Source organism: Diceros bicornis, chromosome 38, assembly GCF_020826845.1.
Source record: "Diceros bicornis minor isolate mBicDic1 chromosome 38, mDicBic1.mat.cur, whole genome shotgun sequence".
NCBI classification, from domain to species: Eukaryota; Metazoa; Chordata; class Mammalia; order Perissodactyla; family Rhinocerotidae; genus Diceros; species Diceros bicornis.
In genome coordinates this window covers 25,801,721-25,821,899 of record NC_080777.1, presented here as the reverse complement: position 1 = coordinate 25,821,899, position 20,179 = coordinate 25,801,721, and the positions used below count along the sequence as shown (strand labels likewise).

The following is a 20,179-nucleotide window of genomic DNA, read 5'->3' as shown; positions in this document are numbered from 1 at the left end:
CACGGGCCTACACCACTCGTCAGTGGCCATGCTGTGGTGGTGACCCACATACAAAATAGAGGAAGATTGGCAACACGTATTAGCTTAGGGAAAATCTTCCTCAAGCAAAAAAACAAAAAAAAAACACGAAAGAAAGAAACAAATCTATTGCCAGAAATTAAATATAGGTTTCACCACTTGCTTTTATCGTTATGCATTTGTGTTTTAGTTCCAATTGTGTCTGAATTGATGTACAAATAGCAGTTAGCCTATCTAAACAAATCAAATGCATGTAAAAAGAAGAAATATTGGACAAGAATATAAACACTTTGAAGACAGTACTTTTATGTTAAATTAAGCCAATTTGTTGTTGACATTAAAATTATCACATTAGTTGAAAATAAATGATTACAAAACTAGAGCATTAAAGGGCAAATAAGTTCAATATTAGTTAAAATATCTTATAACTAGGACAGTTTTCTATATTTATCCTTATGTGTTAATATTAAATTTGTATATATGATTCAATAACAATCAATTTATATGTATTAAATATTTCATACTTGTATGAGTTATGTTTATCGTCAGTGGCTTAGAACTTGTTACCATTACTTTGGCCTGTAAATTCTAGCCATCATGGTCTCCAAAACTCTGATCTTGCTATTCTCAACTCAGGGAGACCAGTGGGCTCTGCATGGCTTCTCCCTCCCTGCACCCAGTTTGGAAAGTACGTTCTAGCAGAGAGCTGGGGCAGTCATAGATGGGACTTTGGGATTTGGACTTTCCCTCCCTTTTCTCGACCAAAACAGACATGTGCTGCCTGTTTTCCAGTTTTCTGGAAATATATTTGGTACAGTTTTCTAACTCTTTTTCCAGTGGGAGGGTATGAAAATAGTCTTCTGTTATGCTTTCTTAAAAAATTATGTTATCAAAATGATTCCACATCTTCAGTATTTAAGTTTAAACCTCTAGAAAATAGAGTCTTCTCAAAAGAGCTTGAATTACAATATTCTTTCAGTTACCCGTTAGGCCATTGTCTCTTTAAATTACAAGGGGCTTAAACATGACTAATATTTGCAAAATAACTAAATAAAAGGAGACTTATCGACGTCGCGCCTGAACTGTCCCGTGGCTGAACAGGGCTCTGACTTTTAGGCTTTGGCTATGGTATAAATGTTTTGTTGTCTTCTCCATCTCCAGAATGAGCTCTCTTCATTTTGTGGGGTGATGGTGACTGTCAGCCTAACAATTGTATTTTAGAAGTGTGACAAACTCATTTTGACCAGTGGTAACCCACAGCATGGCTCACGTTGTCCATCAGCCTTTGAACAATTCTGATGTTTTGTGGCACAAAAAGTATCCCAGGTTTAATTCATACTTTCCCTGCCCCAGTACTCGAATTGTTACCCCTGCCCCTGGCCCCACAACCTGCTCAGAACAAGCCTCACACGTTCTCCTTAGCTGACAGGAAACCACAAACAGAGGGAGGAAATGGCTGAGACATACAGCTGAAACCAGTTAACAGCAGTTGAAGGCAACACGGCAGTCTCACTTGACCTGCCATAGACCCTGCAGCTCATTATCCACTCACTGTAACGCATTACCATGCTACATAACACACCCACCAGCGCCATGACAGTTTACAATTGCCGTGGCAACAGCAGGATATGACTAAATAAGGAAAGAAAAGAGGTAGCATCCTTGTTCCCCTGAAAAGCCTGCCCTGTTCCCCCAAATACTATGAAGATCCCTCCCCTTCATTACCTCAACCCCTTATAACAGCTGCTTACTCACTGTAAGAGCTGAGAAGTCGATTTGTGAACAAAGTTTCCACCTCTCCATTCTTTTGCCCTTGAATAAAAGCTTGTGCTGTTGAATGCTTAGCTTCAGTTGCATTTCAAATCCTTGACATGGAACAGAAAAGAACCCTCTGAGGAAAGGACAGATTGTGAGTACAAGGCCCACCCATGAGCCCGTCCTCAGAGCTCCTCTGAATGTGGGTTGGAGTCCCACTGGAGTGAGATGAAATTGGTAACAGAATCAGCCACATCTCCAATGGGTCCTGGTTCCTTTTAGTGGGTAACAGTATTTAGAAACTAAGTTGCCAAAATTAACTTGCTTCAAAATTTAGTGCATTTTATTTATTCAGACAAGAAGCGTAGTATCTTATCTTTCAATTTCTCATCAGAAACTTGGTGCTTTCCCTGTCTGCCTGTTGCTAAATACTCTGCAAACACAAGATGACACGCTGAGGTTACCGGGGTAGAGGTAGGAAGTCACTCTTCGAAGTGGAAGTATTCAGCAGAACACTGTGTATCCAAGGTTAGCTGGTGGATCAAGAATACCATGGAGAGTCAATGGCGTTCAGTGCAACTGGACTCCAGCACGGGTTCTGAGAAAGACGACCTCTGTGTCCTTGAGTAAATGATTACCTCTTTGAGCTATGGTTACTCATCTGCGAAATGAGACTGTTAAACCAGTAGGTTCCTTCCACTTTTATCTAGTTAACAGTGATTAAAACTTTAAAGATTTTTCTTTATTTAAATCCCTAAATTGTTTCCACCTGTGATGGAAACTCTAATTTTTCTACCAACTGTGTTATATATATATTGACAAATATTTGGTGAATATTTGGAGAAATGGCTTTAAAAAAGGAGAATTCGAGTGATGCAGTAGAAAATAAAAAAGACTGGATAATGAAATGGTCAAGAGAGAGAGAAAGACAAAAAACCAGCTAAGAGATATACAGGAAAAAAATAGAAAAAAACAAATGAATATCTAGAAAAAGAGTTCTAAACTTTTTCTGAAGTTTGCACATTTTTTGTTCCCAAGTTTAGTCTGTAGAAATGCTGATAAAATCATTAATCATTTCATTAAATTAATTATGATACATGCATTTAAATTGTGTGGCAATATTAACGACATTGTAATATAACAACATTAAAAAATGCATTGTCTTTACTCTTAATGCTACTGTCTTAGAAAGAAGGCACATTTTTGAAAGTCATCCATATCATTCATATTTAAGCAGCTTCATGCCTTTAGTGGGATCTGCAAAAGTGAGAAAAAACATGTCTCACAGTAATATTTTCTTTTGTTTTTTTTTTTTGGTGAGGAAGATCAGCCCTGAGCTAACATCCATGCTAATCCTCCTCTTTTTGCTGAGAGAGACCGGCTCTGAGCTAACATCTATTGCCAATCCTCCTCCTTGTTTTTTCCCCCAAAGCCCCAATAGATAGTTGTATGTCATAGTTGCACATCCTTCTAGTTGCTGTATGTGGGAAACAGCCTCAGCATGGCCGGAGAAGTGGTGCATCAGTGCGTGCCCAGGATCCGAACCCCAGGCCACCAGTAGCGGAGCACTCGCACTTAACCACTAATCCACAGGGCTGGCCCCTAATATTTTCTTAAGTACAGCAAATAAATCTTCAAGGAATTCTTTTCATTGTATCAAACTTTTTTGAAATACCACCACGATTTTCTTACAGAAACAAATTATCTTTGGTTTTATTTTCCCAGCATCGCAGAGTCACCACCAGTGCAGGTAGTCAACATAAAACAATATTAGCCTATGTTCCAAAATAGGTACCTGCACGTGGTTGCTCAAGTTCTATATATGGTGCTCCTTGAAGGTGTATAGTGTAAAATATGTGCAAAAACTCATTGCAGTCCTGATACAATAATCTATGACATCTATCTATCTATCTATCTATCTGTCTGCCTAGTCATACATATATATATATATCTACACATATTTAATATAGAGAGATGCAGTGATTTCTCCCTTATGGTAATTTTCATGGGTTTGACAAACAAAACTTATTTTATGAATTGTTTCTACTTTACATATCAATGTTACTAAATTGTAAACTCACAGTAAGAGGACTACATTTAACATTTTCTATACTTTGTTGCAGCTTCTTTTTAATAGAATTTATTATATTATTTTATAAAATAACATATCGATGCTTACTTTTGAGATCCTAATACAATATTTGAACAGTTTTATTTTGGCCATTTTTGGATTATTAAATACACATAGACCTCTCTAAAGTGTTCTATCAACTTTAAACATCTTTCTTTAATTCTCAGTTATTAAAGATTAGGAGACCACTGTATCAGCTCTACTTGCCACTCGTTTACCTCTTTTTTATTTTTGATACACAATTATATGTAACAAGAATATACTTGAGAAAAATCCTTCACAAATGAATAAAGCTTAAAATTCTGAAACTCAGCTATTTTAGTGAACGTCGTATAGGCTTTGGGGATCAAAATGATTTTCAGCATAGCTGCCATTTTCTTGTTGGAAAAGTCAGAGGACATTTGTGGTCATATGTGATGATATGTTTATAGGCTGTAGTTAAATTTATAGAGTAGTTAAACGCAAATTTTAAAATTAATTTATCAAATACTGTAACTAAGAAATGATGCTTCACAATTGATTTTGTTTGTCATTGTATTAGTTTCCTGTGGCTGCTGTAACAAATTACCACAAACTTGGTGGCTTAAAACAACACAAATCTATTCTCTTACAGTTCTGGAGGCAAGAAGTTTAAAGCCAACTTCTCTGGGCTAAATTCAGGGTGTCAGCAGGGCTGGTTCCTTTTACAGGCTGTAGAGAAGAACCTGTTTCCCTACCTTTTCCAGCTGCCAGAGGCCACCTGTATTCATTGGTTTGTGGCCCCTTCCTCCATCTTCAAAGCCAGTAGTCTAGAGTCTTCAGATATTTTTCTCCCTGTCCCTCTCTTTCCATCATCACATCACCTCCCATCTGACTTGGACTCCTCCCGCATCCCTCTTATAAGGACCACTGTGATTACATCAGGCCCGCCTAGATAATCCAGGATAATCTCCCCATCTCCAGAGCCTTAACTTCATCACAGCTGCAAGATTATTTTGCCATATAAGGTAACATTCACAGGTTCTGGGGATTAGAACATGGACATTTTGGGGGGACTGTTATTCAGCCTACCATAGTCATTTACAGTAAAAGCAACAAGCATATTAATTCATAGAACCCTACTACTTAACAGCTAAAGGAATACACAGTCTACCTGAATACAAACCTCTGGCCTCAGATGAGCTTATACATGGACTCCTTTTCCTTACTCTCATTGCACTGTCTCTATACAACATATCCCAAACCTCGAGAGCCAATTGCTTTCCTATTTATTATTTCCTATTTGGTTCTCCAGTTATGAATTCAGAGCCATTTCTGGTCTGATGCAGGACCTCGTCTGAGACTCCCAAGTTAAATGAGTTCTGCCTGCTAGGAAGTCTGAACCACTGTGAAAACTTAACGAAGGGGTCCAATTTACTGCAAATCACCCATAATATTTATAGGAAATTATTAGATTACTGAATTGGATTTCTCTTGGGCATGCCACAACTTTACTGGTGAGAGTTCTTTGCTCTTGTTTTCTCAAAAAACAATACATTTATTTATAATTTGCCTTATTCTATATAAAATTTAATATATTTTACATAGTTTCCTAAAATATTTTGTTTGAGGATTTACAGCTAGTCTATTTTTAATAAACGAAAAATGTAGACAGCGAAGATAATTCCAGGTTGAGGTTTCCCTAGAATAAGGTCTAATTTTTATCTTTTTATAAAAATGTATTCAGGGGCCAGCCCCATGGTGTGGTGGTTAAGTTTGGCAGGCTCTGCTTCAGCAGCCCAGGTTCACGGGTTCAGATCCCAGGCATGGACACCACACGCCAGCCATGCTGTGGTGGCAACCCACATACAAAATAGAGGAAGATGGGCACAGACGTTAGCTCAGGACAAATCTTCCTCACCAAAAAAAAAAAAAAAGATATTAATACTCCTTGACTTATCATGAATTTTTTTTCTTGATGAGGAAGATTGGTCCTGAGCTAACATTTGTTGCCTATCTTGCTCTTTTTGCTTGAGGAAGATTGTCCCTGAGCTAACACCTGTGCCAATATTCCTCCATTTTGTATGTGGGATACCACCACAGCATGGCTTGACAAACTATGTGTAGGTCTACACCTGGGATCTGAACCTGTGAACCCCGGGCCACTGAAGCGGAGCACAAGAACTTAACCACTGTGCCATCAGGTTGGCCCCTCATGAAAATTTTTAATGAACAAATACTTATATTTTCCTCTTTTTTTCAGAAAAATGCTTAAAATCAGATATTCTAGTTGGCAATGGGTTTTTGTCTGAAGCAGAATATATTTACCCTTTAAATAAAGAAACACAACATAAGTATAAACCAAGATATGCAACAGCAGATGGGAAGACATCAGGGACAGTTAATGTCTGCAAAGTGGATGGTCAGTTCAACCAATTTGCATTAGTAAGTAATTTTACATTTTATTATGAGTTTTTCTGAACATAATAACATGAAAGTTTATTTCAACTATTTTTTTCCCTTCTTTGGGGTTTATATGGTACCATACAAAATAATGTCAAACTCATTTTTTAAAAAAATATATTAATAAAATACTTATGTACTCCTATGCCAAATTGATTTAACTCTCTTGGTTGATTATGCCTTTCCATCTCTTCAAAGGACATAATTTCTTCACTTGTCTACTATTTTCCTATAAAAAATGCCATTATTTTTAAAAAAGAAAGAAAACTAATTACAGAATTTTACAGGACTTCAAGTACAACTTAATTCATTTGTGACTAAGATATCTGTGCACTTCTCTTTCACCATTTTTCAATTACCAATCTCCTGTGGTTGATTTCTTGTTCCTTTTAATACAAGTCATGTGTATAGCTGTATCCACAGTGTGGTGCTCAAAAGAACACTATATTACTCAGCTTTTTCAATCTATAATTGGAACAGCTCTAGAAATTCTTGTAATTCCTGAATATTCAAGAGACATGGGTGGGTTGAAGGCTCTGATTTCTGGGAACCTTATACTAACAATGGATTTCTAATTTTTATAGTTTTTCTCAGGAAAAAAATTGCTGCTTTTGTGTAAGGAAAGGAAGGAAATCAAGTTAAGGGGCATGGGAAAAGCTTAAATATGATAGAATTTGAAGTTATGTAGATATTTTTCTTCTCTTTCTTAGTGAAGACTTCTAAAACTGACGTTATAAGCTTACGTTATCCAAACTTTACTCAGTCGTATTCCCAGAAAGTAAGATATGCACTTCTGCTTCTTACATTTTTTTTTTCAATTTCTGTTCTTTTCATAGGCTCTTAGTAAAGAGGTGTGAAATCTTTTCTCATAATATCCTCAGTTTATGGAATTCTAAAAGCCAAGTGTGTATTCTTTACTTTTACTCAAACTACGATGAATAATCCACCACAAACCACACTAGTATAAAAGAGAAAATTCTTATATTAATGTATGTTTTTGTGTGTCTAATGAATACAACTCTCTCAAGTATTTACTGCATTACGCTTTAAATGTCACTGAACATGTGTATTAGTACTTAAACCTACAAAATGTTACTCCAAGGCCTGGAAAAAAATAATATTTTTTCTGTTGCTGTCTCTCCTTCTATTGACTTGCTTAGAAGTAAAATAAATAGTTATAAAAAAATGCCCTTTATGTAATTGTGGTGAGTTCGAGGATTCCGAGGCTGATAAGTAAAAAGACAAGACCATGAAGTGGCCTTTGGCCACAAAGAGCTTTATTTGGGTGGCACTTGGACAGGTTGCATGGAAGGAGAAGTCCCTCACAGCAGGAGAAACTTCCAGGGACAAAAGTGCGGGGGCATACCCAGAAGGGGAAGAAGGCGAGGGCACTCTGGGAGAGAGGGGTATCAGAGCGGAGGCTCTGCATGTCTGTGTGACTTTGCTCAGCAGCCGGCGGGGGAGTCACTGGGGCAGAGAGTTCTGAAGCCTGTGGCAGCTTGGGGTGCCTTCTAGCCACAGGGTGTATCTTATCTCTGGCTAGCAGAGACTCACGGGGTGTGCTAAGCAGACAGGCTCTAACCGACTAAAACGTGTTTATTTTAATTTTGTCTAAAGCAATTGGATGTATAAAAATTTGAGTTTGGGGGCTGGCCCGGTGGGGCAAGTGGTTAAGTGCGCGCGCTCCGCTGCGGCAGCCCCGGGTTCGCGGGTTGGGATCCCGGGCGCACACTGAGGCATTGCTTCTCAGGCCATGCTGTGGCGGCGTCCCATGTAAAGTGGAGGAAGATGGGCACAGATGTTAGCCCAGGGCCAGTCTTCCTCAGCAAAAAGAGGAGGATTGGCAGATGTTAACTCAGGACCGATCTTCCTCACACACAAAAAAAGAAGTTGAGTTTGGTGCTCTCAGTCTGAGTTAATGATCAACAAGGTATGAAGAAGCAAACGGCTTAGGGGTCCTCTTTGGCTTATTTACAAAACAGTGATTTTCGGAGGATTTGACATATGGGCAAAGTAATATGCAAGTATACAGTTTTCAATTTTTAGTAATTATATTGGAATAACAAGTTACCACAGGCTGTTCCTCTTAGATGATTTGAAAATGTGTACTTAACTTTTAAAAATTTGATATATTTAAATAATGAAATAATGTGATAAACTATAGCTAATCCCCAAAACAATGCTGGCACTCACAAATACAAAAATGAGGTTTAAAAATTACATAAATTTTATTATTTTTTATCACTGAAAGAAAAGATTTTTTAATATTGTTTTCAAACCCCAGAAATTGTTTTTTGATACACGTGCCTGTTGATTACATAAATTTTAAAATAGGCCAAATTATTCTGTGGTGTTTGAAGTAATGAGCGGGATAGTGATTGGGAGGAGTCATGGGAGACTGAAAATGTGAGTAATATTCCATTTTTTTACCTGGATAGTAGCTACAGAGGTGTGCTTATTTTGTAATAATTTATTGAACTTATGAATTTTTTTTTTTGTGAGGAAGATCAGCCCTGAGCTAACATCTGATGCCAATCCTCCTTTTTTCTTTTTTTTTTTTTATTGCTGAGGAAGCTTGGCCCTGAGCTAACAGCCCTGCCCATCTTCCTCCACTTTATATGGGACGCCACCACAGCATGGCTTTGACAAGCGCTATGTCAGTGCTCGAGGGGGGATTGGGGCCTGCGAACCCCAGGCCGAGAAAGTGGAGCGTGCGCACTTAACCACTTGCGCCACTGGGCAGGCCCCTGAACTTATGATTTTTACACTTTTCTACATGCATTTCATACTTCAATTAATTTATTACATCACATGTCTAGGAGACAATTCCCCATGAATATTTTCACACTTCTGCATAGTCCAGACTTTCTGAACAAAGAGCACTGACAAATTTGGCTAACGGGTGATGAAACAGCAAACATGCCTTGGGAGTTAGAGACAGTGCACACATACCTCCAGTAAGGTTCAGAGACATCTCTATGGAGCCATTTGCTTATATTTCAGAGTAGTACGAACCCGGAGGCCTTCCTCTCCCCTCCCAAGAAGATTTGTCTCTGTTCCAGAGCAAAGGTCCCTCTCTCACCTGAGGGGAGGGTGGGCCAATGTGCCACCTGCCCTATAAAAGCTCCAAATTTTATAATTTTGAGGTTCCTTTCCCATGGTGCAAAGCCACTTCATGAGCACAATAACATCAGGCTGTCACTGCATCTGACTGATTGGAGTCTGATGAATTAGAGATTGGGGCTCAGAGAATTGGCACCACGGCGCTCTGTGAGTAATAAACTATTTAGTTCATTCCAACCCAGAGAACTAATGTGTTCTGTCAGAAGGATATATATATATATCATATAGCCCATATATAACATATATACATATATGTGTGTATATATATGTATATCTGATATTTACTGCATTACTATTAGAATATATAGTATGCTATAGAAGATAGATATAAATATGTATAAATATATATACATACATATATATTTATATAGTATAATATATATATTTAAAAAATAGTGTAATTTATTCAGAGTTTATGTATAAGGAAAACGTACGTAAAATCAATTTTTATTAAATACTAGTAATGATATTTTCTAAAAGGTAATTGATTCATTAGTACATAACGATTGCTAAAGGTTTTTGTCTGCTTATTGTGTGCTTGGGATAACATGAGAAATAAAACACTGATTTTGAAAAATCCCTTAGAATCTTGTGATATGTCAGTATTAGTGAGTGTCAGAAACAAAGGTAAGGGCACGTGGCTTAGACTCAACGACAAGTTGGACTCTGAGCCGCAGTGGATATAAAGCAGAGATGGACGCACTGCGGCTTCCACAGTATGTGGTGAAGATGCTGGTCCCATTTGCCCACATGCTATGGTAAGTATTTTTTCTTCTAGAAAATAAAAACAATTCTGAAAGTATTTCTTTTTAGTAGGCTCTATATAAAGATATTTCCTAAGGAACAATAATCAAAATTCAGGGTGTCTCAACATAGCTTTCAGAAACCAAAGTTAACTATTGATATAATAACAGATCTTCGAACAATACATAGTCTATCCAAAATGAGGTTGGTATATGCCGCACATATTGTCATACTGATGACCAACATGAAAGCTATTGTCAAAGCATCTTGAAGTCAAACTGCCAAATAATTCAAAACTAGGCTTACACAGTTATAGTTATAGTTTGTAGTTACTAGTTATACTTTGTTACACATCCTACAGCAACTTGAAATATTTTGCTCCTTGACCTTCTTCCTTTCCCCTGTCATTTGATTATTAACTCATAATTTATAGTCAGAAACTAGGTTTTTTTGTTTGATTTCTTTATTGGTTTGTTTTACAAGGACTTTATTTTCTTTTTTGACAGTATAATTTTACTTTATTTTTTTAACTGAGATATAATTGACATATAACTCACATATAACATTATATTAGTTTCAGGTGTGCAGCATAATGATTTGATATTTGTACATATTGTGAAGTGATCACCACAATAAGTCTAGTTGATATTCATCATCGCACATAATTACAGCATTTTTTTCTTGTAATCAGAACTTTTAAGATCTACTCTCTTAGCAACTTTCACATATATAATACAGTACTATTAACTGTAGTCACCATACTGTGTATACTGTACACCATACTGTTACTCCAGGACTTATTTATTTTATAGCTGGAAGTTTGTACTTTTTCACTCCCTTCACCCATTTCCCCCACCCCCAAATCCCCCACTTCTGGCAACCGCTAATCTGTTCTCTGTATCCATGAGCTTGTTTTATTTTTTTTTTTAGATTCCGAATATCAGTGAGATCATACAGTATATGTCTTTCTCTGTTTGACTTGTTTCACTTAGCACAATGCTGTCAAAGTCCATCCATGTTGTCACAAGTGGCAAAATTTTCTTTTTTTATGGCTGAATAATATTGCAGTGTGTGTGTGTGTGTTATTACATTTTTTTAATCCATCCATCCATTGATGGATACTTAGCTTGCTTCCATATTTTGGCTATTGTAAATAACGTTGCAATGAACATGGGGTTACAGATAATTTTTTGAGACAGTGATTTCATGTCCTTTGGGTAAAATACCCAGAAGGGAATTTGCTGGATCATATGATAGTTCTACTTTTAGTTTTTCGAGGAACCTCCCTGCTGTTTTCCGTAGTGGCTGCACCAATTTACATTCCCACTAACAGTGCACAAGGGTTCCCTTTTCTCCACATTCTCACCAACTCTCGCTGTTTCTTGTCTTTTTGCTAATAGGCATTCTAAAAAGTGTGAGGTGATATCTCATTGTGGTTTTGATTTTCATTTCCCTGATAAAGTGATGTTGAGCACCTTTTGATGCACCTATTGGCCCTCTGTATTATTCTTTGGAAAAATGTCTATTCAGATCCTCTGCCCATTTTTTAATTGGATTGTTTGGTTTTTTGCTATTGAATTTTGTGGGTTCTTTATATATTTTAGATATTAGCCACTTATCAGATATATGATATGCAAATATTTTCTCCCATTCAGTAGGTTCACTCTTCATTTTGTTGATGATTTCCTCTGCTATGCAGAAGCTTCTTAGTTTGTGGTAATTCCACTTGTCAGATTTTGCTTTTGTTGCCATTGCTTTTGGTGTCAAATCCAAAATATCATCACCAAGACTGATGTCAAGGAGCTTATCGCCTATGTTTTCTTCTAGGAGTTTTATGGTTTCAGTTCTTATGTTCAAATCTTTCATTTATTTTGAGTTAATTTTTGTGTATGGTGTAAGATAGTGGTCCAGTTTCAATCTTTTGCATATGGCTGTCCAGTTTTCTCAATACCTTTTATTGAAGAGAGTATCATTTCTCCAGTGTATATTCTTGGATCCTTTGTCGTAAATTAACTGACCATATATGCGTGGGTTTATTTCTGGGCTCTCTATTCTGTTCCACTGATCTATGTGTTTGTTTTTATGCCAATACCATACTGTTTTGATTACTATAACTTTGTAATATAGTTTGAAATCAGAGAGCATGGTGCCTTCAACTTTGTTCTTTCTCAAGATTGTTTTGGCTATTCGGGGTAGAAATTTATTATTTTAGAGCAGCTTTAGGTTTCACAGCAAAATTGAGGGGAAGGTACGGAAATTTCCATATACTCATTGCCCCACACAGGCAATAGCCTCTTCTCTTATCAACATCACTGATGAGAGTGGTACATTCGTTACAACTGATGAACCTGTGTTGACACAACATAATCACTCGAGGTCTAGTTTACATTGTAGTTCACTTTTGGTGTTGCACAGAATCTTGGTTTTAAACAAGGCACAGAATGCCTTCAGGTCATGCGAAATCATACCCTTCCTTAAATATGGCTGTACATTTTGTTCTGTATATTAGTCGTCTACTGCTACTGTAACAAATGACCACAAACCCAATTACTTAAAACAACACAAACTTATGATCTTACAGTTCTAGAGGTCAAAAGTCCTGAAATCAAGGTGTCAAATCAAGGTCCCTTCCGGAGGTCCTAGGAAAAAAATCTGTCTGTTTGCCTTTACAGCTTCTAGAAACCATCTGCATTTCTTGGCTCATGGCTCCTTCTTCAAATCACTCCAACTTCTGCTTCTGCTCTCTTATCTCCTACTTTGATTCTGACGCTCTTGCCTCCCTCTTATAAGGACCCTTGTGATTACATTGGGCACATCACCACAAAGATAGTTCAAGATAGTCTCTCCATCTCAAGTTCTTTAACTTACTTATGTCTGCAAAGTCTGTTTTTCCATGAAAGGTAACATATTTGCAGGTTTCAAGGATTAGGATGTGGACATCATTGGGGGCCATTATTCTGTCTACAACACCATATAATAACTATACACAAGTAAAGCAGCTGGAAAATCCTACATCATCAAGATCAATTAAGTTCAATGGCATTTTTTTTTTTACAATTGGATAAGAAAAATAATGTTAACAACCAACAAAAATTATCATGCAAAATATTGGAATAACATACAGAGATACAGGGGTGCAAATTTTATAGAAGCTGAGTGAGTTACATCCCAAGGTGATATGCACAAATAAACTGTTATTAAACTATTAAATTGCCAATAACAATACATAAAACTGGCTAGCTTAAACAATATTCCTGAGATTATTTAATTAGAAAATATTTCATTATACTTGTGATGCTTGCTTGATTTATTGAGAGTATTTATTTTGTCTTCAGTGTTATTTTCACATGTGAATTTCAACATCTAATTTTATAAATGAACTATCAATAATAGATTAAATGAGAAAAATATAGGGGGCCTTCCTGGTGGCACAGGCGGTTAAGTGTGCAAGCTCCGCTGCGGCGGCCCAGGGTTCACCGGTTCGGATCCCGGGTGTGCACCAACGCACTGCTTGGCAGGCCATGCTGTGGCGGTGTCCCGTATAAAGTAGAGGAAAATGGGCATGGATGTTAGCCCAGGGCCTGTCTTCCTCAGCAAAAAATGAAGAGGATTGGCAGATGTTAGCACAAGGCTGATCTTCCTCACAAAAAAAAAGAGAGAAAAATATACATATATATTCATATATATCCATTTCTAATTTTGTCAGAAGGTATTCATAATGCATTAGTTTTTATAAACATATTAGAGATACAGTTGAGTATAATGGAAAGATTCAGAAAACCTAGAAGCAACCTAGCCCTGTGTTTTTGAAAAAGTCTATGATATTTAGTTCATTTGTAAAATTAGGAATTATTTGCTTTTTTTCCTTTTGTGAGGAAGATTAGCCCTGAGCTAACATCCATGCCCATCTTCCTCTACTTTATATGAGATGCTGCCACAGCATGGCTTAACAAGCAGTGAGTTGGTGCGCACCAGGATCTGAACCCTGGGCCATTGCGGTGGAACATGCATACTTAACAGCTACGCCACCAGGCTGGCCCCAGGAATTATTTGCTTTTTAATGTTTCCTCCTACTTAAAATTTATTAGAGATGTGTTGTTCGAGTATACCAGTTATCTACTTTTTAAACATAACTATCATTTTTAATGAAAAAAAGTAAGTAAATATGTTGCATGTTAATTTTTATTACCTGAAAGAATGAATTTCATGTGACAAGTGTGAAAATTATTCATATTCTATTTTATAAACAAATAGTAAAAGTTATGAAGCTTTTATTGTTAAACAAATTAAATAATTTATTTTACAAGTAACTTCTCAGGACTTACGTATTATGATCCTGAAGAGACTGTCATACAGAATTTTACCTTGCTGCTCAATATCCTAATTTCCCTAAAGGGTCTTGCACGTATTTGTTGAGGGTAAATAATTACTATTTTTTTTGAAGGCAAGACTATATGTCCCTCTGTATGTGAAGCCCCATGAATGTTGTTTTCATATAGCATATATTAAACCTATTTTTGCAATGATTATTTCACACATATCCATTTACTTTAATTTTATTTTTAGAAATAGAATGTCCTCTTCCATTTTCAGAAGCAAATGTAGATGCTCATCCAAAACGTAAAAAATACACAGTTGGAGATCTGTTGAAATATTCCTTCAGAGAAAAACTTATAAGAGTTGGGCCAGACTGAGCTCAATGCTACCAATTTGGATGGTCACCTAATTTTCCAACATGCAAAGGTCAATATTTAGTTTAGAAGTGAAGAAACAATTTATATTAATTTATATTATTTTATATTAAGGTCTATGTATTTTATTGTATCTTGTATCCATAATCTGACAAACTGCAAAAAAAATGGCAAAAATGGTATTTTAACTGGAAAGAAGGAGAGATGCTTAGCCATAGTAACTGAGTTGTATAGAGTATTTAAATTTCCTTTATCAAGGGGTAATTGTATCTCTGTGTTTTAAAATATGTAATGGGATTTTATAAATCAAAATATAGTAGCTGGGATTGAGAAGTGTTAGAATTTTTCCCCCTAGGCTCAATAAAAAATATTATACTTTAAAAAATACTGTATGGGTCTTATTATCTTGTATTAAGTAATTAATAAAATAGTAAAATAGTTATACATATGGATTATTCCACATAAAACAATGATGATTTGTTACTTGCTTCAGATGACATTATTTTCACCAAATTTTTTGATCAAATATTTTATATATTTATAGATATTAATTAACAAAAACTATAACTATATGTGCACATCATACATTTTTGATAAATACTTAGTTTTATATAATATTCAGATTGTTGACCTACTTTAAAATCTTCAAGGGGACAACTTAATATCCTGGTTATAATAAATGAACTGCACGGTATTGGGGTAGAAGCAATCAGGATATTTGGATATAGAAAAAATATAAGACTGTACCAAAAAATTATTGTTAATTTGAAGAAATGTAATAAGATGTTTTATATATTTATGTAAATGTCCTTTTCCTAGACAGGCATTTTGAAGAATTTAGAAGTAAAATCTCACTATGTCTGTCATTTACTTTAAGTTAGTTCACAAAAAAAAAAGTAAAGCAAATTGGGCAAAATGTCACGTTCCTATATAGGTGATCAGTGTATGTGTTCATTAAATATTTTTCTTCTTTAATTTGTTCAGAATTGTTCATAATAAAAAGTCAATATTTGAGAAAAAGAATAATCATTACACTGTGTACACTGAAAAAACAAACCTGAAAAAAATAAAAATGTAGTATAAATGTAATTTAGTTCTAGGTCAACCAAAATAGTAACTCCACATTTTGCCAGATTTATAATTATGAGACTATTTAAGCATCATTTACACAGTTTCTTTATGGTAGGGCAAGTAAAATAGTGTGGTCAACCTCCTCAACTCCCCGATGGTAAAATTAAGAAGAAAAGGAAAGAAGAAGGTGGACACAGTGAAATGGTGGAATTTGATTGCAATCCCAAGTCTCTAATGACGGGGCCTAAGAAAATACAATGTATTAATGGAGAATGGACAACTTTGCCCGATTGTGTTGGTAAATATATATTAATTTTTAAATAGAACAGTTACTTGTACTTTGCACTTATATATAAATACATATGTAAAGAGATTTAAAATATTTTAAAGGTAAGCATGTCTTTTTTTGATGAAGTATTTTTTAATTGATGTCATAATAGTTTATAACATTGTGAAATTTCAGTTGTACATTATTATTTGTCAGTCACCATATAAATGCATCTCTTCACCCTTTGTGCCTACCCCTCAACCCCCTTCCCCCTGATAACCACCAAACTGTTCTCTCTGTGTGTTAATCTTCCACATATGAGTGAAGTCTTGCGGCGTCTGTCTTTCTCTGTCTGGCTTATTTCGCTTAACACAGTACCCTGCAGATCCATCCATGTTGTTGCAAATGGGACGATTTTATCTTTCTTCATGGCTGAGTAGTATTCCATTGTATATATATACCACATTTTCTTTTTCCAGTCATCAGTTGAGGGACACTTGGGTTGCTTCCACTTCTTGGCTATAGTGAATAATGCTGCAATGTACATAGCGGTGCATAAGCCTCTTTGGATTGTTGATTTCAGGTTCTTTGGGTAAATATCCAGTAGTGGGATAGCTGGATCATAAGGTATTTCTATTTTTAATTTTTTGAGGAATCTCCATACAGTTTTCCATAGAGGCTTCAGCAGTTTGCATTCCCACCAGCAGTGAATTAGGGTTCCCATTTCTCCACAACCTCTCCAACATTTGTTATTTTTTATCTTGGAGATTATAGACATTCTAACGGGTATAAGGTGATATATTAGTGTAGTTTTGATTTGCATTTCCCTGGTGATTAGTGATGTTGAACATCTTTTCAAATGCCTATTGGCCATCTGTGGATCTTCCTTGGAAAAATGTCTGTTCATATCCTCTGCCCATTTTTTGATCAGGTTGTTTGTTTTTTGTTGTTCAGTTGTGTGAGTTCTTTATATATTATGGAGATTAACCCCTTGTTGGATATGTGATTTGCAAATATTTTCTGCCAGCTAGTGGGTTGTCTTCTCATTTTGATCCTGGTTTCATTTGCCTTGCAGAAGCTCTTTAGTCTTATGAAGTCCCACTTGTTTATTTTTTTTATTTTGTTTCCCTTGTCCAAGTAGATGTGGAATTCGAAAAGATCTCTCTATGACCAATGTCAGTGTGTATTGCCTATGTTTTCTTCCAGGAGTTTTATAGTTTCAGGTCTCACCTTCAAGTCTTTGATCCATTTTGAATTAATTTTTGTGTATGGCGAAAGAAAATAGTCTACTTACCTTCTTTTACACGTGGCTATCCAGTTTTCCCAGCACTATTTATTGAAGAGACTTTCCTTTCTCCATAGTATGTTCTTAGCTCCTTTGTTGAAGATTAGCTGTCTGTAGATGTGTGGTTTTATTTCTGGGGTTTCAATTCTGTTCCATTTGTCTGTGTGTTAGTTTTTGTACCAGTACCATGGTGTTTCAATTATTATAGCTCTGTAGTATATTTTCAAGTCAGGGATTGTGATGCCTCCAGATTTGTTCTTTTTTCTCAGGACTGCTTTAGCTGTTTGGGGTCTTTTGTTGCTCCATATGAATTTTAGTATTCTTTGTTCTATTTCTGTGAAGAATGTCATCGGGATTGTGATTGGGATTGCATTGAATCTGTAGATTGCTTTAGGTAGTGTGGATATTTTAACTGTATTTATTCTTCCAATCCATGTGCATGGGATATGTTTCCATTTCTTTATGTCATCATTGATTTCTTTCAATAATGTCTTATACTTTCCATTGTATAGGTCTTTCACCTCCTTGGTTAAATTTATTCCTAGATATTTTATTCTTTTTGTTGCAGTTGTAAATGGGATTGTCTTCTTGATTTCTCTTTCTGTTAGTTCGTTATTAGAGTATAGAAATGCAACTGATTTTTGTAAGTTGGTTTTGTACCCTGCAACTTTGCTGTAGTTGTTGATTATTTCTAATAGTTTTCCAATGGGTTCCTTAGGATTTTCTATATATAAAATCGTGTCATCTGCAAAGAGCAAAAGTTTCACTTCTTTGTTGCCTATTTGGATTCCTTTTATTCCTTTTGCTTGCCTAATTGCTCTGGCCAAAACCTCCAGTACTATGCTGAATAAGAGTGGCAAGAGTGGGTACCCTTGTGTTGCTCCTGTTCTCAGAGGAATGGCTTTCAGTTTTTCCCTGTTGATTATGATGTTGGCTGTGGGTTTGTCATATATGGCCTTTATTATGTTAAGGTACTTTCCTAAGGTACATTTTGTTGAAAGTTTTTGATCACAAATTGTTGTTGGATCTTGTCAAATGCTTTCTCTGCATCTATTGAGATGATTGTGTGGTTTTTATTCCTCATGCTGTTAATGTGGTGTTCACACTGATTGATTTTCAGATGTTGAACCATCCCTGTGTCCGTGGTATAAATCCCACTTGATCATGGTGCATGATCTTTTTAATGTATTGCAGTATTCGATTTGCCAATATTTTGTTGAGGATTTTTGCATCGATGTTCATCAGCGATATTGGCCTGTAATTTTCCTTCTTTGTGTTGTCCTTGTCTGGCTTTGGTATCAGAGTGATGTTGACCTCATAGAATGTGCTAGGAAGTATTCCATCTTCCTCTATTTTTTGGAATAGTTTGAGAAGGATAGGTATTAAATCTTCTTTGAATGGTTGGTAAAATTCTCCAGAGAAGCCATCTGGCCCCGGACTTTTATTTTTTGGGAGGTTTCTCATTACCGTTTCAATCTTTTTACTTGTGATTGGTCTATTCAGATTCTCTATTTCTTCTTGATTCAGTTTTGGGAGGTTGCATGAATCTAAGAATTTATCCGTTTCTTCTAGATTGTCCAATTTGTTGGTATATAGTTTTTCATAGTTTTCTCTTATAATTCTTTGTAGTTCTGTGGTATCCATTGTAATTTCTCCTCTTTCATTTCTAATTTTATTTATTTGAGCCTTCTCTCTTTCTTTCTTAGTGAGTCTGGTTAAGAGTTTGTCAACTTTGTTTATCTTCTCAAAGAACCAGCTCTTTGTTTTATTGATCCTTTCTATTGTTTTTTGTTGTTGTTGTTGTTTCAATTTCATTTATTTCTGCTCTAATTTTTACTATTTCTTTCCTTCTGCTAACTGTGGGCTTTGTTTGTTCTTCTTTTTCTCATTCCGTTAGGTGTAGCTTAAGGTGCTTATTTGGGCTTTTTCTTGTTTGTTAAGGTTGGCCTGTATTGCTATGAGTTTCCCTCTCAGGACTGCTTTAGCTGTATCCCGTATGAGTTGGTACAGTGTATTTTCATTTTCATTTCTCTCCAGATATTCTTTGATTTCTTCTTTAATTTCTTCAATGATCCATTGGTTGTTCAATAGCATGTTGTTTAGTCTCCACATCTTTGTCAATTTCCCAGTTTTTTTCTTGTAGTTGATTTCTAGTTTCATAGAATTACAGTGGGAAAAGATGCTTGTTATGATTTCAATCTTCTTAAATTTATAGAGGCTTGCCTTATTTCTCAACATATGGTCTATCCTTGAGAATGTTCCCTGCCTACTTGAGAAGAATGTGTAATCTGCTGTATTTTGATGGAGTGCTCTATATATATCTACTAAGTCCATCTGGTCTAGTTTTTCACTGAAGTCCACTATTTCTTTATTGATATTCTGTCTGGATGATCTATCCATTGATGTAAATGGGGTGTTAAGATCCCCTACTATTATTGTGTTGTTGTTAATATCTCCTTTTAGGTTTGTTAATAGTTGCTTTATGCACTTTGGTGCTCCTGTGTTGGGTGCATATATATTTATAGGTGATATGTCTTCTTGGTGGAGGTTCCCTGTTTTTTTTTTTAATTTTTTGTTTATTGCAGTAACATTGGTTTATAACATTGTATAAATTTCAGGTGTACATCGTTATACTTCTATCTCTGCATAGATTAGATCATGTTCACTACTCA

General features: G+C 35.8%; 1 protein-coding gene across 1 annotated transcript in view; it reads left to right on the top strand.

The window, feature by feature from the left end:
• CFHR5 (complement factor H related 5) overlaps positions 1–20,179 on the top strand; it is a 61,636-nt gene that overhangs the window by 7,403 nt on the left and 34,054 nt on the right. The window contains 2 exon segments of the mRNA XM_058533900.1: positions 14,759–14,935; positions 16,070–16,252. Of these exon segments, the coding sequence (XP_058389883.1) occupies positions 14,759–14,935; positions 16,070–16,252 (360 nt within the window).